This window comes from Bidens hawaiensis, unplaced genomic scaffold (assembly GCF_021521415.1).
Source record: "Bidens hawaiensis isolate Kalapana, Puna unplaced genomic scaffold, B.hawaiensis_p1.1 tig00019655_1, whole genome shotgun sequence".
NCBI classification, from domain to species: Eukaryota; Viridiplantae; Streptophyta; class Magnoliopsida; order Asterales; family Asteraceae; genus Bidens; species Bidens hawaiensis.
This window is the reverse complement of record NW_027492979.1, coordinates 261,948-283,072: the sequence shown is the minus strand read 5'-3', so window position 1 is coordinate 283,072 and position 21,125 is coordinate 261,948. Positions and strand designations below refer to the sequence as shown.

General features: G+C 38.6%; 1 protein-coding gene and 1 pseudogene across 2 annotated transcripts; one reads left to right on the top strand and one right to left on the bottom strand.

Annotated features, from left to right (window-relative positions):
- The first annotated feature begins 4,894 nt into the window (after nucleotides 1–4,894).
- On the top strand, nucleotides 4,895–9,416 carry LOC143558772 (protein SPA1-RELATED 4-like; annotated as a pseudogene). Its single transcript, XR_013139802.1, has 7 exons — nucleotides 4,895–5,661; nucleotides 6,182–6,339; nucleotides 6,557–7,373; nucleotides 7,877–8,066; nucleotides 8,149–8,459; nucleotides 8,550–8,609; nucleotides 8,696–9,416. The product of XR_013139802.1 is annotated as a protein SPA1-RELATED 4-like (transcript).
- Nucleotides 9,417–9,783: 367 nt separating this feature from the next.
- LOC143558771 (beta-glucuronosyltransferase GlcAT14A-like) lies at nucleotides 9,784–13,880 on the bottom strand. Its single transcript, XM_077047539.1, has 5 exons — nucleotides 13,610–13,880; nucleotides 12,436–13,135; nucleotides 11,775–11,850; nucleotides 11,358–11,473; nucleotides 9,784–10,504 (listed from the first exon to the last, which is right to left on the bottom strand). Exons 2-5 carry the CDS (start codon nucleotides 13,031–13,033, stop codon nucleotides 10,008–10,010), a joined length of 1,287 nt encoding a protein of 428 aa, XP_076903654.1. The 5' UTR covers nucleotides 13,034–13,135; nucleotides 13,610–13,880; the 3' UTR covers nucleotides 9,784–10,007.
- Between the last annotated feature and the right edge of the window lie 7,245 nt (nucleotides 13,881–21,125).

Sequence of the window (21,125 nt, the reverse complement as noted above, 5' to 3'; positions counted from 1 at the left end):
TGGATGTTACTTGAGTTTGTTTAACAAATAAGTTTAAGTATTGTTTTAATATTGGAAGTAAATGTGAAAATGGTCAAAAGATTGGAAATGGATTATGGATAAAAACACTCATTAGAACCATGGATTTTGATTTTGGTAATGGATTGGAGTTGTAAGTTTGTTAAATGGTTAAAGAAAAGTGATAATCTTGAAAACCCACATACTTGATTACTTGAAAAAGTTGTAAGTAATAATAATAATAGTGTTGAAAGAATCTTGGAAAAGGGTTGACAAAAGTGTAGGGATTTGACTTTGATGGAAAGTCACTTACACATGCAAGTAATACAAAATTTGATTTTTATCATAAAGCTCATACTTGTTTTATATGGATTGAAAATGACAAACTAAGTGATTGAATGGGACATATGGAAAGGAATGAAATCTACTAGAAGTACTAGGATGCATGAAACATAATAACTTAGATAAGCAAGAGTTTGTGTTAAACTTACTAATAAAGGAAACTTTATAAATTGTACAACATGTTTTGCAAAATGATTTGATAAGTGAACATGGTCTTGTGTGGATGATTAAAAACTTGTGGTTAGAATTACTTTAGTAAACTCTATTGTAAAGATTGTTAGTATGATAATAAGGTTATGAAAAATTGCTACTTACTAATAATAGAAACTTTATTGTTAAAGAAATCAAGAATGTGTTTGTTAAAGGATAATTATGGGATGAAATAAGATGTTACTATGGATTAGTAAGATCTGGAAATTTTGGTACATAAACACCTTGTAGAGATTGAAGAAATAACATGTATATTGTATAGTTGAAAACTTAAGCTAAGGCTTGAACATCTGTAGTTAAAAATTTGTTTTATGTGCATACTTGATGCTAGATGATCAAACATGCATATGATGATATATTATTTGTTATTATGTGTATATTTGCTGTACCAAATGGTTTGGTTTTGACATTGTGACTTAAACAGCTTGTCGGTGACTTTAACGATCGGAAAGTTCGACTTTTAAGGTGAACCGACATGAGTTTTTGGAACTGAATTAAAACAGCTCCTGAAGTCATAATATTCTTATATTTAACATAAGTTAAAGTATAAGAAAAGTCAAGAATAGCAAAACTTAAATCAACACGGTTCGTGTCGCGAAAATCGACACGAAAACGTTAAAAATTGGCATTTTTAAGAAATTGGAAATAAAATAAAAACCAAAACATATTTATTGAAAAACCAATAAAACTTGACTAAAAACCATATAAAAAGTGTTTTAGATAATTTAAAACTAAAAGTTTCATAAAAAGGGCAACCGGTTCGTTTTTAAGCTCAAAACCGACGAAACCGGCAAAACCGACAAAACCGATTATAATAGAGTCAAAATTTTAAATAAAATGATAACTTGAATTTTTCCAAAACACTCCAGCAACTAAAGGTAATAAATTTTATAAATTTTAATAATTAAATTAAATTATTAAATAAAACAATTATTAGTTGATTATTACTTGTTTATATTTTTAAGTATAGAATTATAAGATTATAAGTAGTAAACTTTGTGCGTTATGTGCTTGTGTGGAGTTTTAGAATAAGAATATATATATTTAACGAACGTGTACTAATATAGGAACGAGCGTTTATTCAAAAACCCGAAATCAAAGGTGAGTTCTTCCTCCGAAAAGCATATTGTATATCTATATTCGTATTTATATATATATGTTTTGAAAACGCATTATACTACAAATTGTCGTTATTGTGGGATGAATCAATTTGGTTAAATAACTGTTAAACGGACGGCGGGCACATAAATGTTGGTAGATCTATCGGGGTGACGCCCCCCACTTCCATTCGTGTTGGGTTAAAAGTGGAATATTTTGAGTATGGTACGTTTCGAGTTATCAAATTGGTAGTCATACACGCGTTGTATTCGTAGCTAGTCTACAACTAACGCTTTTTGTGCTTAAAGGTAAAATGCGGGTTTCGTTATTGTGTGTACCGTGTTTGATCGGTCTTTAATTGGGAGTATAATGGCCGTACACCATTATATTCATGTGTTGTTTATATATAAATTGTTTATTTATATAATAAGTTTTTCTTCTCAGGAATAACTCACCAACATTCGTGTTGACCCAAAAATTATTTAAATATGCTTTGCAGGAAAGTGAAGGTTTCGAGGTGGCATAGAAATGAGAGCGTGGGGTGTTTGAACAAAAGTGATGTGTTGTAAACCGTGCATTAGCACGTGTAGTAAACTCTGATGTTGTAAAATATTTCCTTATAATAAAAGATGATGCTTTTATTATTAATTTTTTATTATTGTTGACTATCGGCGTCTGTCATAACCCGACGAATTAAAGTTAAGACTTCCGCTGTGTTAGGTTAAGGTTTTCGGGGTGTGACATGGAATACATTCCACCTATTATTACTCCGGATGGGAAATGCCGGGTTGTTCTTACGAACGAGGATCTTGGTCATTCGGCAAAAGAGTTTGCGCTTTACCTTTATGGCTATTTCCTTGGCACCTCCATGGATTTTAATAAGGTAAATTTATGTCTTAAACATTTGTGGCAAGCTTATGACTTGGCCGAGGTTTCAAAGAATACGACCGGTTTCTATTTTTTTAAATTCAAGAGTGAAATGGGAATGAATAAGGTACTTGAAAAAGGAGTTTGGATGGTTAATAACATTCCCATTTTTCTTAATAAATGGGTACCGGGCTTATGTCTTGAGAAAGTTGAGCCATCGGCTTTACATTTGTGGGTTATCGTTCATAATATTCTTGTGTAGTTATGGACAGAAAGGGGTATGAGTAAAGTCTTTAGTGGGGTTGGTGTTCCGCGGTTGTTGGACAAAATTACTCAAGCTCGTGTAGTGGGTAAAACTGGTAAAATGGGGTATGCCCGTATGTTGATTGAAGTAAAGGCCGAGTCTAATTTACCGGACGAAGTTGAGGTAGAATACCCGGCTGGTCTGAATTGTAATGCTCGTATAGGTGTTTTGAAGGTTTCCTATCAATGGAAACCCGCTACATGTTCCCATTGTTGTGTGTTTGGACACTCGTTTAATCTTTGTAATAAAAGGCCTCGTACCGAGGAAGAGGTTGCAGAGAAGGTGGCAAAAGAACAGCCGAAAAATACTCCTAACATTGTTGAATCTCCATTTGGGGATAAGCTTGAAGGTTTTACCTCGGTAATTAGGAAAAGACGTAAAGGAAAGGGTACCACTAACGAACCTCCTAAGCATGTCATGGAGTCAAAAAGTGTAGTTTCTGATGCTCGAGGTAAGTCTACTGTGAGTAGATTGTTGAGAAAAAGCGGTAATGATAAATCACATATGGTTGCAAGTAAGGTCAATAATTCATGTACAAGTGGTAATACGAGTGGTGCTAATAATAGTAAGGTGAGGCTTAACTTTACTCAAGTGATTCATGAGCAAAATGCCCAAGCAAACAGATTTGAAGTGCTATCTGATCCCGTATGTGAAGTCAATCGGCCTGCTGAGGAACCGGGCCCGTCTTTTTCGGTAATGGACCTCAATTTGAGTGTTAAACATAATAAATTGGTGGTTGAAAAAGATAAAATTAATCAGTCGGATCCTATGTCGGTGGAGGAGATTATTGATAATTGTATGGTTGAAAAACATATCCAGGATGATGTGTTAAGTGAGGAAGGGCTTGATGATTTCCAGGGTGTTGTTAACGAGTGTCAAACGGTAGGTGACAACACAAAGGAGGTTGAGGCTACGATTATGATGGCTCGTGAATTGGGGATGAATTTTGAGGGTATGGAAAATCTTGTTTAGAAGGTTATAGAAGAAGAAGGGTTTAGATCCCGATGTTGAGGTTTGGTTATCTAGGTCTCTTTTTTTTATGCTTGTTCGGGTGTTCCCTTGTTAGATTTCTAGAGTTTTTTTTTGTGTTTAGGCAGTCTTGTTTGTTTCTTTGATTCTGTCTTGAGGTTTTTGTTAGTTTCCCCACTAGCCTTTCTATTAAATTTGCGTTCAAAAAAAAAAAGGTTCGTGATAACGTCATTCTAGTTTATTAAACCCCAATTAACTTCTATATATTTAACACAATTTAATAGTACTCCATAAATAATAATCAATCAACTAAACCCCACCACCCCAGGATCTCTGCCCACCACACATACATCAATCTTTATTTATTCTGTGCATAAAATCAAAAGACAGTGATGGATCAGAGGACATGAGAGTGCCACGTAGGTTGATATAGAATGAGTGGGTTGTAGGCATTGGTTCTGTCTAGGGTTCTTAAAATAATAATAAGTTAGTGTATCATCATCATATATATATATATATATTTTTTAATTCCTTCTCAAGAAAAAACAATACCCTTTTTAAGAGGCTAGAGATTTTCCATAGGAGATTCTGTTTGTTTTTTCCTTTTTATGGTAATTTAATAAATAAATTAAAAAAACCTTTTTATGGTATCAAAAGCCCAAGAAAAAAAGGTTTGTGCTTTGTGGTTCTTGTTTGCACAAGCTCAAGAAACCTCAAGCTTCTTTTCTTTCATGGTGATTATTACTGGTACTACTATTACTATATTTCTGTAACTAGTTTATAAATTGGATTCATATCATGATATTAAAAGTTGCTAAAATTGAGTAAAGTTCAAAACTTTTTCATGTTTCTGCAATTAGTTTATAGATTTTTTAGGAATTATGATCATATTATGTTGTTATGTTTGATATTAAAGATTTTCTAGATACAAATGTTTCAGAGAAAAATGATGTTAAAATTAAGTAAAGTTTAAAACTTTTTTCATGATGGATGTTTTGAAGGTTGTATTTGAAGATATTTGTAGATGAATATGGTCATGTTGTTCTGTATGATATTAAAGATTTTTTATACATAAATGTTTTCAGGGCAAAAAATATGCTAAAATTGAGTGAAGTTCAAAACTTTTTTCATGATGGATGTTTGGATGGTTTATGATGCAATTTGTGGATGAAAATGGAGAATTCATCTGAATTTGGTTATCAAGTTTCTGGTAATTCTAGAGGGATAAATTCTTCAGAAGCTTCAAACAGAAACCCTAGATCAGATCATGATTTTGGGATTATAGCAGACAGAGAAGGACAAGATAAGACCGTGTTGACTCAGTTGAACCGAGTCAGGGCTCAGTTCGGTTACTTCCATGAAGACGGCGGTGCAGTTATTCGGCCAGTAGAACAGAAAGATATTAGCTTGAGGCAATGGGCAGATGACAGAAAACGAATCGTTAATTCCTTAGAATGCTTGCATATATATATATGCAAATAGTGGAAATTGTAAAGTTGGCACATTCACAAGGAATTGTAGTTCACAATATCCGGCCCTCTTGCTTTGTAATGTCGTCTTTAAACCGTGTGTCGTTTATAGAATCTGCATCTTGCTCAGATTCTGATTCTGATTCTGAACCTCATGAGAAAACTGGTTTTAAGGGCCAGAATCTTGGGAGTCTTGGTCACACGGTATCAGAGAACACATGGATGCAATCTACTTTGGAGAATTTAGAGGCGAGTTGCAGTGAACACACAGAAAAGAAACAATGGTTCCCAATGAAACATATATTAGAAATGGAAACCGAGTGGTACACGAGCCCCGAGGAGGCTGCAGGCTTGCAAGGTTCTTTTGCTTCTGATGTTTATCGACTCGGGGTCCTTCTCTTTGAGGTATTATAGGATCATGTATTCAATTTCTTGTAATTTATATCATTAATACCAATTTTGTCAAAAAAAAAGCACGCCTGATGACAAAAGATTCTTCAAAAATCTTGAAAAGATATACATTTGGTGAAGTGCCAGACATGTTTTTTTGTTGGAATCTGTGGTTTTGATTTCGTAACAAGTTTCTAACTTTCATTAATTTCTGTTAAAATTCATGTAAAACGACGATCATACCGTTGTGTAACAAAAATTAATAAAAGAATTGTCAAAACTCTAAAGTAGATGGACCATTTATGTAGTTTACAGTTTACTTAATACAAATAAATGATATAAAAACTTCTAATCCCTATCTTCTTATAGAAGGGTATTCTGGTCTTTTTACCTAAATGACTAAATTCAACTGAAAATTTAACGAAGGTTAGCCTTAGACCTCAAAGACGTGACTTTGATCCAACCGTAGGGACCCATGTTTGTAACACTGTAACCTGACTGAAAGTATTATTATTTATATTATTTGTGTCAACAGTTGTATTGCATGTGTAACACAGCAGAAGAAAAGAATGCAACAATGTCTAGCTTGAGACATCGTGTTTTTCCTCCTTCGTTACTATTAAAATGGCCAAAAGTTGCATTATTTTGTTTGTGGATATTGCATCCCGAGCCCGCCAGTAGACCGAAAATAGAGTGAGTTCTCTTTATTCAACTTACGTGATCGTTATTATTGATTATGCATATGGAGACTAAAGAACTAGTGCATAAGTTTTATGTGAGGCTCAATTATAATAAGATCCATAAAAATTCAAACTTTTTGTTTTTTTAAGCAGCCTCCATTAGCATTATCCCTAGTTAACAAAAACCATGTCTTTTATGCTAAAAAGATATATTTATGTGTCATTATCAGTGAAGTGTTGCAAAGTGAGTTTCTTACTGAGCCTAAAGACAAATTAGATGAACGAGTGGCTGCGATCGACCTTAAAGAAAAGTCCGACAATCAAGATTTGTTGCTAGAATTTCTTTTAATAATGCAACAACGAAAACAAGAAGCTGCAGATAATTTGCGCGGTATTGTTTCTGCTGTGAATTCTGATTTGGAAGAAGTTATGAAACTGCAATCATTAAACAGCCAAAAACAAGAATCAAATATGAATCTTGGAGATCAAGATTCCCCTGATGATTCTTCCACACCTGGTCTCCGAAAACGCATTAAATTAAGCACTAATGTTAATCAAAGCGAGGGAAATTCAAGCTCTAAAAGTTCAAGATTAATGAGGAACTTTAGGAAGCTAGAATCTGCTTACTTTTTGACTAGACAAAGAGCGTTTAGACCGATTAGTAGTAAAGAATCGGTTAATGATATTTCATCAAAAGATCAGTTTGCAAGTAGACAAAGTAGATGGATAAACTCGTTTTTGGATGGGTTATCTAAGTATCTGTCTTTTAGTCAACTGAAAGTCAAAGCAGATTTGAAACAAGCTGATCTTTTGAGTTCTTTGAATCTTGTGTGTTCTCTGAGTTTTGACCATGATGGAGAGTTTTTTGCAACTGCTGGTGTAAACAAGAAGATTAAAGTTTTTGAATTTGATTCAATCTTGAACGGGAATCATGACCTTCATTATCCTGTTGTTGAAATGTCAAGCGGGTCAAAGCTTAGTAGTATATGTTGGAATAGTTATATTAAAGGTCAGATTGCTTCAAGTAATTTTGATGGTGTAGTACAGGTAAATCAACCAACTTCAAATCTTTAAGTTTCTGTATTTAATTTATATAGAGTCAAATACGATTATAGACTTGTAATCACTTTTGTTTGACTCAAATAACCCTTTAGTCCATTAGTTCTAAGATGACTTTTTTAGTTCAAGTTTCATTTTTGTATCAATTGAAGTCTAGCTGACTAACCCCATCCAAACTTTTTTGTTAACTTTTTGTTAAAAGACCAAAATACCCTTGGACTATTTGTGTTAGTCTAAATAATAAATCTTTGGGGCCCACTTAAGGTAACAAAATGTTGTGTGCCAAAGATTTTATTATATTGACTAACATAAATAGTCCAAGGGTATTTTGGTCTTTTAACAAAAAAATTTGGATGGGGTTAGCAGGCTAGACTAAACGATACAAAAATGAAACTATTGGACTAAAAAATAAAATCTCAACTGATGGACTAAAAGGGTTATTTGAGTCAAACCACAGGGACATTAACCATGTATAATATTAAATTTTTCAGGTATGGGATGTTACACGAAGTGAAGTATACATGGAAATGAGAGAACACGAAAGACGTGCATGGTCAGTGGATTTCTCATCAGCAGATCCCACATTGCTAGCAAGCAGAAGCGATGATGGTTCAGTTAAACTCTGGAATATCAATCAGGCAATTCTATTAATCGGATTATCAATCAGGCAATTCTATATCGGTTAAATAATAACGCCAAAGTGCAAATACTGATAATATCTAGTTGTATATTACATATTTCTTATTTTGTATTTTTTATGCAGGGAGTGAGTGTTGGACCATTAGGACAAAAGCAAATGTCTGTTCGGTTCAGTTCCCTGTGGATTCTGGTAACTCGCTTGCCTTCGGGTCAGCAGATCATAGAATATATTATTATGATCTTAGGAATCCGAGCAGGCCCGTTTGCGTGTTTGTTGGGCACGAGAAAACTGTTAGTTATGTGAAGTTTGTAGACTCGACGAAGCTTGTGTCTTCGTCTACTGATAACACTTTGAAGCTTTGGGATTTGTCTGAGTGCTCGTCCCATGTTGTTGACTGTCTGGTTCAGTCGTTTACAGGCCACTCTAATGTTAAGGTAAATGTCTTCTTGAGTTCTTATTTTTCTTGATTGTTGACTGTGTATTCGTTTTTTTGTTTTTAAGTCTTGTTTTGTAATTTTCTGCAGAATTTTGTCGGTTTATCTGTATCCGACGGTTACATAGCCACTGGTTCAGAAACAAACGAGGTATTTCAGAAAACACATGATCTTGTACATTTCTGTATATTATTTTCGCCAGGTCTTTGATCAAGTTAGAATTTAATATGATTCAGGTTTTCATCTACCACAAAGCTTTCCCTATGCCGACTTTGTCACACAAATTCAACACCGTAGATCCGATTTCAGGTTATGAAATGGATGACACCGAGCAATTTGTGTCATCCGTGTGTTGGCGAAACCAATCTTCTACTTTGGTTGCTGCAAATTCCATGGGAGATATTAAACTTCTGGAGATGGTTTAGGAGGTAAACACTCAACAAACATAAACCTTGATAGTCATTGTCTTCAATGCAGAATCTTTTATAGAGACAACTTTTTGTTCATTTTAGAAGATGTTAAACATCATCACAACTTGTACTGCAAATATATTTAGTTGAAAAATGAACTTTGGATAGATTTGACATTTTGTTATTGTATATTTTGTAATCTCTTTTTTTTTATTCAAATTTATTTCATTTGCTAACAAATATAACTATTGTACCAATATTTTCGACTTATTAGGTATCAGTCAACACTAGTTTAAGAAATAAGTCAGGTCAAACGGGTTGGGTTTGGACAATTTAAATATAGCTCAAAACTTGTCCAGGTTATCCCGTTTTGAATTAGTCAAGAAAAAGGTAAAATGGAGGACTAATCAGATTTTGAATAGTTGTTTATTTCGCGTGCATTTACAATATTGGGTGCATTGTATTTATTTCATAATCAATATTAAGTTGAGAATCGCATAACACGTGTGCATACGCTTCATTAAAAATAGTAAAATTAGAAAATGGTTCATTTCACTCCGCTCTTTCTTTGATTTTATTCTCTCTCAAACTTTATATGCTTATGTGAATTATGTCAATACCGCATTTTCAAAATATAAATTCTAAACATATTAAAATCTATAAACTTTTAAAAATGACATATGTATATGCGCATTTAAACAAAAGACTGTCAATACTGTATCTTTAAAAAATAAATTCTAAACATATTAAAATCTATATTCATTCTTGGTTTTGAAATGAACATAATATATAGAGGGAACAGCACTATGGCTTAGTGGGCTACATATTGAACCATGACATAATCAAACACTAGAAGAAATACAGATAATAATTGTTTATATATGTAATATATAGTCTGGTAATACAAAAATGCTACAACATACGCTCAGATAACACTAAGCTAAACCCTAAGACCCAATGGGCTACATGCTGAACTATAACATAAGCCAAGTAAATGCCATAATTTAACAAGAGAAACAGGCACATAACTCACTTTATATATATAACATATATTCAGATAATACAAAACTGCTATAACATATGACCAAAACTAACTTCTGGTCTCTTACAAATACTCCTCAAAAATAAAGAATATAACCTATCGACACTGATTTCCACTTTTAGCTGATTGAATCAACTTGTTTACAAGTCTTCTAAGCCTTTTAGCTCCCGGTCCAGGCTTAACCCGTGTGGGCTTCCCGACCTTAGAACATGTTGGGCTACCTTTGCACCATCCGCCCGGTGTAAAACTCCCATTGACCCGGTGTAATAACTCGCTATCAATTCTATCTAAAACCGTTGTATCTTGGTTGAACTTACGGGCAAATGCAGCCCCGCTTTTTATCATTTTAGTAGTGTCGTTAATGTTGAGCACATGCGGATGCTGCTTTGGCGGGTTGTCCCAAGAAATAAAGTGCATGTCATGGTTAACCACAGTTGGAATGAACTCGGGCACGTTGCATATAACCGTTTGAAAGTAACCTTCGGGTGAAGAGACAAAGTTTGTGTAGTACATGAGTAGTGTTCTTGGTAAATTATCCCAACCCCATACGCAATATTCTACAAACGATCGAGATAATACCATCCAAGCAGATCCTGCAAAAAAAAGACATTCTTTTTAATTTCTTTTTAAGTAGTTGTACAAAGAAGTTGTAAATATTACATTGGGCGTGTGTTTAGACTTGGAAAGATGAACTATTTTTTAAATAAAAACCGACAAATATGGTGGTTTGTGATTAGGCTTGCAAACAAACCGAAAGTTCAGCGAACTGTAGGTTTATATTGTTAACTTTTTAGGCTCAACACATTGTTTTCACATTACTTTTAACTTGTTTTGGTTCAGTCATATTCGTTCATTTACGTTTGTGAACCGTTCGTTTATACTTCTAATGAACTAGCATAAACGAACACGAACACGTTCATTTTGTTAATGACCGAACATGAATCAGAAAACCATGTTGGTTTAATTATTTGTGTTCGTTTAAGTTAAACCAAGAACCGCGAGCATATTCTGTTCATGTTTGTGCGGTTCGTTTACAAGCCTATTTGCGTTTAGACTTGAATCAATTTCTACTTTAGGTAACATACTTTATTTCACTTACAAAAATGCGTGAACTTTTAAAAAGGTTGAATTGTTAAGGTAATCTAACACAGTTATTAGTCATAATGATGATGTGGCAGCTAACGTCTCAGTAATTGACCATGTTGACCTTTTTGCGGAGAGTGGAAACGAACTTAGAAGAATACCTTTCATACAAGTTGCCCTTAAAAGTTTCCACAATGTTTGCAAATATCACTCATTCTTACAAAATCTCATGTTCTTTTTGCATTTACCTAAAAACTGCTGATTTTGATCCAACTTATCGGTAAACAATTTAAACATGAAAATGTTGAAATATTTATATAAAAATGCATGGCATTAAAGATTGGGGTGAAAGCCAAAACTTACCTGTAAACAATTTAAATGCTGTTGGCAAAGGTCTGTTTGGTTGCACCCAAAATATATCAGATTTTTTATTCTGGTATAGCCCAGGGTCGATCATTAATGGCATTGCTCTTTGATCCCTGCATATAATACACGTAGATTAAATCCAAGTAGGTGGCAAAACGGGAGGGATCGGATCATGGGTCAGAACGGGTTTGGTGAGATTTGGTTGACCCACAAACATTTTTGTTTGTTCTACAGATTATTAATACATCAAATATGATCATAAAACTATTGTAACACTAACAGTAAAGATCCAATCTTTTTAGTAAATCATTTTTCCTTTTTATTGGTATTTTGATATTTCAGCCATCTGACCATTTTAGCATGAAAATAAGCCCAAACCGACCCATTTCACATAAAGGGGTTGAAATTGCTTACTCCTTCCATCCCAGTTGACTTGTGTGCTCAATGAAATTCCAGTCGCGATTTAGATTACGAAATGTTGAAAGAAGATCTGGAAAAACATTAAAGGATTCAATCAGTTTTGTTCAAGTACTTGATTTAACATCATTTGTGAAATATTGACATTTAGTTGCAAATAGAGCATTGTTCTAGCAAAAATGATAAAAAAGAACACTATGCTTTAGGAGGCTATCGCTTTAAAAGATTAGCGGTAGCAAATGGGTGGATTGTGTAATGGATTTGGGTCAAAATGGGTAATTTTGGGTTGACCAAAAACACTTTTTGTTCAATACCGATTGATTTTGTAGTATATAATAAGTTTGTAAAACATTATTACAAGAGTTATATATCGCAGTATAAATCAATTATCTGAATAACATGATTTAGTAGCTTTTTTGCTTTAAAATACATTATGGACAATTTTCAACCCGTTTGACACGTTTCCTATTAAGCTAGTTTTCTAAATGGGTTGAAAATTGCCCCCCTTTATAACAACTTTTTATCATAGAAACACTAAACTATGTATAAATGAGCAATATAGAAAAAAAATATCACAATCTAATGTCTAAACACAGCATTTAATCCAAAACCGTTAATTGAATAACTCGTATTATACCATGAATAGCAAAGAACTTACCATCTTGAGTCACTAGAGGATAATCAGAAGCACTAAGATTAATAAACCAGTCCCAGTCTTTATTCCTCTTTAAAAGAATAGCACACGCGTGAAGCGTATTCGACACCATTGTGGGCCCTCTATACGTCACCATATTCGCTTTCGTGATCATAAAAACATTGCCAACTTCAACAAACATGGGATCTTTTTCAACTCGCGATGCAAGCTCCATTCGTTCCTCAACTTCCGATTCAAGATCAAGATGGACAACATAATAATTCCACGGATGATATAACGCTCTAAGCGTCCTCCAAAGCTTATTCAAGTCCCCTTTTGATCCAGAAATTAAATACGCAAAACGAGGAACCGAGGGGCGCGATTGTGAAGTAGGATTCGAATCAAAATTGATTTTTTCTTCAGCAAAATGCGGAATTGATTGGTTTGAGGCGACACGCATGTTGAATAATGGGAAAAAAGAAATGAATTTGTACAAAGGAGAAAGAAGGCCCATATTGAAACAAGTTGCTAAAAGGAATAAACATATGATTGAAGTTATTGCAAGAGGAAATGCCCATCTTTTTTCGGTATGAAAAAATTTAAGTTCTTTCAACTTTATCATGATCTAACTCCCCCCTTCTCAAAACCTAAATTATATTACAACTCAACCGCGCGTAATTCTCACAAGATCTTCATATATCGATCTCGCTACACCGACTAAACTCTGTCGAATGAAAAAGATCAAGAAAGTTAGTTCATTTACCACGTTTATTAAGTATTTATTAAGTAATTTCAACTAAAATGAAAGTAAAAATTAAAACTTGCTATCATAATAAGTAATAACCATATGAGATCAGACCCAAATTTAAACCTACTTCACATCTAACTCCTTAAAACATATTCTAAATTCAAGAAACCTAGTAAAACTGTAAAAGATTAGCGTACAGATCGAAAACTGAAACATTAAACTAAATCAAATCAAACCCATGTCATAGAATCTCAACATTCACATAACTGATTTACCAATTTTCGAAATTTGGGGTAAAAAAAATTGAATCTTGGAAATCAGAGCACAAGAAACCCAGAAACAAATGTATCAGATTTTAACAGTTTCCGATCAAATCATAACAAATTAAGAGAAATGAACAAATACCCATTTCGAATTAACGAAAACCCATAAAGAAAGTAGAGGAATCACCTTGTTGGAATCTGTTGATTGATAAGAGTGAAAGCATCCACAAAAGTAACAGAAGAAGTGGAGAGAAGAACAAAGTGGTCTGTTTTATTGATTTGATTTGTATTATTATTATTTATTTATTTTCTTTGAATCTTCATGTTATGTTACTGTTTTGTTTTGTTGTGTTGTGTTGGGGGAAGATTAATATTATTACTTTTTAATGGAAACGAGATCATTTATAAATTAGAATTTAGACGGCTGTTTTCTTGTAATATTTTTTTATTTACTAAAGAAATCGATTTAAAATATACTTTACTTGGGTCTAGATCTTTTTGTGAACTACCAATAAAGTACGGCCAACGGGTAAATTAATTGGAAAAATGTCATTCACGTTCATGATTAGTCTCAAATAAAGCTTGTGTAGTTATCGAGCTCGAGTCTGTATGAGAAACTCGTTTATGTTTGTTAAGCTTTAATGAGACTTGCGTGTTTTTAATTTTTATCTTTTTTAGACTTTTATGTATTAAGTTAGCACTTCACAACCGAGCTCGAGCCGAGCTTATGCTCATTTAAAGTTTTTCTCAAAACATATAAATTATTAAAAATATGTATATAAATTAGTTAATACGTAACAAACAAATTAAGCACGAGCCGAGCCGAGCCGAGCCGAGCCTAAGCTTGAAAAAACAACTCATCAACCAAGTTTGAGCTTTAGAAAAAGAGCTTGAAGCGAGCCGAGCTCGAGCCTAGTCTAGCTCGGGCTCGGTTTGTTTGCACCCCTACCGGTGTTTTCGGCCGCCATTAATTTTAGGGAAAACTCACTGGCTCAAAGGCTCACTGTGATGAAACCTTGTTTCACGAACGATATTTTGTTACGAACAAGACTTTAAACAGCGACCATACCTAAAGAAAGTCGTCGGGTACTTCTAAAACACTACTCCTTTGATACTTGGATCAAGAGTTCAAGACCAATTTTTTTCATTAGAAAATTGTAACAATTCTTTATTAGGAAGTTGATCTTGGTGACTTGGTAAACAAATTTTGTCATGAACTTGATGTTAGATTAATAAAAAGAATTATGAACTATAGGTAGACCTAACAAAGTTACGAAAATTAATAACACATAGACTGTTTCGACAAGTACACGAGTGAAGAAACACTAAGTGAACCCTGGGCAGATTATAGATAATCTGGGGGTTAGGTAATGTTTCCAACGAGGATGAGGTTCAGCAGAGAAGATTGTTCTTCAGATGACCTGCAAAACAGACACCGTAAGCTCGTCACTGAGAAGGGGGGGGGGGGGTTCCTCATTGTGACTACCCTCCGGCGTGAGAATCAGACTAGATTGCTCTGAATATAAGTGTATATTAAGAGATTGCTAGATAAGATGAGATATCAGATGATGTCCTTACCATTCCAAGGTGTTGGAGTATTTATAGCCGAAGGTAGGTTTCCTAGAAGGTACAGCCGGCTGAATAGTATTCCTGTTCCACCAACAGTGGACTACGCACAGGCCATGCTGGTTGGTGGATAGGCTACGGCCGACAGTAACAAGGTCGGCTGTACACTGTTCCTTTACTGACGGCTACGCACTGTTCCACCAACTGTAGGCTGCGCACGTCCCATCGTAAGGGTTGGTGAGTAGGCAGCGGCTAATAGTGACAAACAGTACTAGAGGGTGCTCCTCCTCGTACTGTTGTCGGTGAGCTGTCACCCTGTGATTGGTTCATGGGCTGTTCTGGTCAAATCGTCTGTTATGCCCATACCTTAGTAGGTATAGTAAGAAAGATCTTCCAGAAGCATACGGACTGGCTCATTTAGGCGGGAGTATTCCCGCCTTGCTCATTCCTTCATGTGACTACTGAAGTAGTTAATGCCTTGTGCGTGTAGCCTTGCTGTTAGTGCGGGTAGCCTTCCCTGATGGCTTGTATCCGCAACTGCGGGAACAGGCAGGGTACTTCACCATTGGGAGGCTTTCCCTGCGGGTACAGCTGGCGTACTGCGCGTAAGGTTTTCTCTGAGCATGGTGGGTCCTGCGGGAGCAGTTGGTCGTTGCGCAGACGTCCCTGTTCAAGGTGAGTCTTGCGGGTCCAACTGGGCTCTACTGGGACCTACCTCTTCAAGTCCCCCCAGTCCAATGTTCTTCTCATGAATTATTAATAAGTAAGGTGAACTGTTGGACTTAGCAAGGGGTTTTGAAAAGGGTTTAGTTTTTAGGTTTTCCGTGGTGATTCTTCCCGTGGTTTTCCTGATGTCACGCAGAAATTCCCGACTTTTCTGCTTGATCTTTGGGTATGAAGCGGGTAGGTTTGTAACCTCCTCGCAAGTCAGGAGCGTTGAGTCCCACTTGTGTGGATTCTCCATGGGGTTTTGGTAGTTTTCAACATATTGATCAATTATGCTAAAACCACCAATCCCATCATGGAGTTTCAAACAATATAGTTCTCGACGTTCCCGTCATGCAGGGATGTTATTCCCATTTTCGCAAGCATGGCCCAGAAGATCCTTCTTGGTTTGAATTCCCTGCAGTGTTAAAGTATGTGAAGGGTTTTGCCTTGACACTGTACCCGCACTCGTCTTACGGTTACTTTACTTCCAAGGTATTCCTGGCGTCAATTCCCTGCGGGTGCTAAGTATGTGAAGGGTTTTGCCTTGACACTGTACCCGCACCCGTCTTATGGTTACTTGGTTGCCAAGGTAAGGGGTATTTTCCCGCTTACTTTTGAATCTTTTTGAATTTTTTTTTTTTTTTTTTGAAATTCGAAGAGTTGGTGAAAGGATAAGAACAGTCCAAACCTCTGAAACGTCGTGCGACGGTTTCTTCTGACTGTGTCAGGATGTGCAGGAAGTTATGGTGACGTGACAGTACTTGGTTATTCCAGACGCTTTTTCAGGTGCGTGGGCCCGATTTTTCGGGCGCGTGGCCGCGAAATTAATGGTATGCGTCCTTTCAACAGCTGTTGCCAGCTTGCTTTTTGCCACGTGTCATAGTTTCATTGCACCTTCGATTTCTCTCTCCTCCGCATTAAATTCATCGCATTAATTGCGATTAGTATATAAAGGGGGAGAGGGTTCTTTGTAATTCACACTTTCACTTTTCTCTTCATCTTCAGAACGATTTCCGGTGAATACTCAACTTTTCAGTCGAGCCTTTTCTCGAAATCGTTTTCTTTCATCTGCAACATGTCTTCTCATGATGTCGAAGCTATAGCCGATGACAAGAGTACTGCTGGCGAGTGCCAGTGTGCTCTGCCTGTCGATCTGTATCAGTACGTCGTCAGGAAGTTCATGCTCGAGTCTCTCGAGCCTGAGTTTCCTGAACCTCATCAGACGGTGTACGATGCCCCCAGAGGCAAGATCGGGGTATATGCTGCATTCTTTGTTTATGGGAATCTTAGGTTCCCATTGACAAAGTTTGTGTACCGTGTCCTGGAGAGGCACGGTGTGCACCTGACCGAGGTGCACCCGATGGCGATTGCCAAGATTCGGCACTTCGAGTGGGTGTGCCGGATTCTAGGCATTGAGCCCTTTGTCGACCGCCTGATGACCATCTACTCTTGGAGGTGCATCCAGGGGTGGTATACCCTGATAACCCGGATAAAGGGTTTGAAGATTTGCGCAACCGAGCGCAGTCTTCGCGCGTGGAAGCGGGGGTTCTTCTTCATCTCCGCCCGTGCCATCCCCCTTGCCATGAAATTCAAAAATGGGCAAGCACTTCCCAGCCTTCACGCCTCCAACTACCAGGAGGCGGAATGGTTCTCGAGGATATCCCGAGTCCAATCTCCGGTTTACCGGTTTGCGGAGTCCGGGATGGTGATGCTCGGGATGAGCCGGGTGTGGAAGGATGCGGATGCGCGAAAGATCCTGATCATCCTCGAATATGGTTTGAACTCTATTCCTTATGGTATGCTATGTTTCTTTTTGTTGATTTAGAATCTCTTCTAACTTCTTTCCTGTTTATTTCAGAGGGGAACGACTTGCAGTCGCTCCTGTATCCGCGGGAAACTGACGGTCCTGCTCGGATGGGTACTCGCGCTCTAGACGAGAACAAGTTGCCCATCCTAGAACAAACGGCGGATCGGTTCGTGGAGGTCTACCCGCTAGGCCACGAGATCCTGAGCGCCAGGCGGCCAGTTAAGGCGCTATTCAACCCTCGACCCCTCAATGTTGAAACCTCTGCTGGAATTCCTCTAATCTTATGTTCTGATGAGGAATCCGCAGATGGTCCTCCGTTGGTGCGGAAGAAGAAGGCTGCCGGCGGGAAGGGGAAGGAGAAGGTGGCCTCCACTGCCGATCCGGGATATCGGTCTGACTCCGAGGCCGAGAGCGAAGAGGTGGCGGGGAACCCCGGTGGTGAGAAGACCACCGCTCCGGAGGCTGTGACGACTGTCACCTCCGGAGAGCCCCGGATGACGACGGTGAGCGGCGCAAAGAGGCCGGCTCCATCGGGTTCATCCCCGCCTGTCCGCACTTTCAGGCTCAAGAAAACCCGTAAGTACAAACTTTATTTTTTACTTCATAGTTTTCCATCTTTAATACTTTTCTTTGTGCAGGCGTGGATGTTGACGCATTCCAGGGTGGAGCGGGGAGGAGTACCCCTCCGCCCGTGACGGTAGGCTTGGTCAGCCTACCTGAGGCGACGACCCAGGCGGCTGCGCCTGCTTCCGCTGGTTCAGTTGCTCATTCTATTGAGCCGACTGTTCCAGCTGTGATGACGTCACCGCCGGCTGTGAGTGCCATTTTTACCGCATCTTTCACCGAGCCGGCGGTTACTTTTGCTGCGGACTCCGCAGCGGCGACCGCGGCGGACTTCACCATGCCTCCTCCGTCATCGGCCTCGACGGCCGATCCTTCAGGTATGTATGGGGCTTCTCGCCAACCTCTGCCTCCTTCCCATCTACCTGACCTCTTGGACGGATTTCCCTTGGGTTCAGGTGACGGGTTTGGCGGCTATCGGCCTGTTATTGACCCTACAGGTGCGTAGGGTTCTCTTGGCCTATTATTATATATTTTTTTTATATCATCTTTTCCTAACTGCTTTTTGTTTTTTGCAGTGTCGGATTCCAATGAAGTGTATGTTCCACGATGGAACATCCGCCGAGGAACAACCCTTCGCACCCCTGTGGAGTGCGTGGATTGGGCTCGTCACGCAGCTCCCAGTGGTGCGTTGGGGGAAGCCATGGCTAGCTACCAGGAGGGTAGGCTAACCAATGAGCTTCGGGTTCTCCTGGCCCGGATGCAGCCGCGCGTCGAGCTGCTTTGTCGTGAAAACGACAAGTTAAAAGCAGCTCGCATTCAAGAGGTGGCTCAGGCGCGGGCTGTCCGGGAGGAGAATAGGAGGCTCTCCGCCGCGGCTGCAGAGAAGGAGAAGGCGTTCAAGGCCCTTGAAGTTGAGGTTCAGGCCCGTCTCGAGGCCCGTTCCAAGGCTGCCCAAGCTGTTAACGAACAGCTTCGGCTGGCTAAGGAAACTGCTAGGAACGCAACTGAAAGGGCCACCAAGGCTGAAGCTGTTGCTGAGCCTCTACGCCTCGAGAATGAGGAACTTAAAGCTAAATTAGAGGCGCTTCAACAGGCTCATGATGCCTTGGCGATGGAGGACGCGAAGAAGCTCCAAGAGATCCTGGACCAGAGGGGCGTGCTTGACCACACTGAGCGGAAGCTAAAGGGCGTCGAAGAGGCTGCTGCAAAGGAAGTGTTGCTTGCCAACCTTAATAAAAGTGAAGCCGAACGCGCCTGTACCCAAGCTCAAGCCGCCCTCCAAGAAGCTCTGGTTGCCAAGGAATGGCTTCTTCGAGAAGCGATGTCTCAGGTAAGCTTTTCATGTCTTTACGCTTTTCTTTGTAAATAGAAAAGGTTCTGATGTATTTTTTTTTTGTAGGTTGTGCATCGGGTCTTCTCAGAGACGTCTTATGACGATGCTATGAGCGCAGCCCTCAACGCTTCTCATGAGGATGGGGAAAAGGCCGGCTTCCTGCTTGGTCCAGGGTTCGTTGAGAAAGGCATCCCGCCTTCCAACTTCCCTTTGTATGATGTGGATACTGAAGCTGTTTATGACCAAGCAGTGAACCAGTATGCCGCCTTCCCGCATCCGGTGGTGGAGAAGGTGAACGAAGTCGCTGCTGCTGATGATGGGCTAGCTATCCTTAAAGCTTTTCTTGAACCACCACGCTCTACTGATGGAGCGGGTCCAAGTGGAAGTGGTCCTGAAGCTTGATTCTGAAGATCCCTTTCCACCATTAGTGTAGATTTTTGCTTTTGTATAGCTATCTTTGTAATATTTGAATTTGATGGAATAAAGATTGTGTTAGTTCTTTGCCTTGTTTATTTTACGCATGTTTTGATCTAACTTAGCAATTTCTTTAGTACTTAGATAAGTTAACTTTTTAACGTGGTAAATTATAAGTTTGTTTCGCTTCCTCTTTCATGATTGTGCGGGTATGACCGTCACTTACACTTAGTAGGATGGCTTAACTTTACTTATATCTGACCTGCGTGGAAGTTTTCCTCATCTTTTCCTTTGAAATTTTCTAAGTGTTCAGAATAAGTTAACCTTTGAACGTGGTAGAAGATAGGTTGAAGTTTTGCTTCCTTGTTCGTGATTGTGCGGGTAAGACCGTCACTTGCACTTACAAGGATGGCTAAACTTTACTTACATCTGACCTGCGTGTAGGTTTTCCTTAAAACTTGAGATTTCTAGCGTTGTGTTTATGCGGGCTTTGCCGCCTTCCACACGTAACGACTTACTTCTTCCCCCATTTATGCGGTGAATACCGGCACATCAGTGTGGGAAGTTCATAAGTATAAAGGTAAGGCTATCAACACATTGTGAAAGGAGAATCATTTCCATTAGAAGTGGCTCCAGGCATTTTCTTTACAAGTTTGGAATTGATCTACATATAACATTTGCGTAATTGAGCTCCATTCCATGTTCTTGGGATGGGAGTGCCATCGAGCCTTTCGAGCCGGTATGCGCCCTTTCCCAGGACTTCTTTGATAATGTATGGCCCTTCCCAGACCGGGGCCAGCTTTCCCGGGCGTTCTTGGTTCGAAGCCTTGTTGTTACGCAGTATGTAGTCTCCTACATTGAAGTTGCAGAGTTTTACCCGCGTGTTGTAGTACTTTTGCATTTGTCGCTTGTAGTTCTCTTCACGCACTGCGGCTAAGTCTCTGCGTTCCTCGGTTAGCATAAGGTCCAACCGTCTTTCCGCATCATTGTCTTCTGGCTGAATCAAGACCCTTGGTGAGGGTAAACCAATTTCGACCGGGACCATGGCTTCAGTGCCATAAGTGAGACTGAACGGTGTTTCTCCCGTACTGGCCTTCTTCAGCGTTCTGTTTGCCCAAAGGACGTGCGGAAGCTCGTCCACCCAGCCGGATCTGTGTTCCAAGAGTCTTTTCTTGATGCCTTCGACGATGCTCTTATTTGCTCTTTCCACCTCACCATTACCTTGCGGGTGTGCCACTGAGGTAAAGGTGTGGGTGATTTGAAGTTCTTTCAGCCACTGTTGTAGCTTCTTGTCAGCAAAGTTGGTGCCGT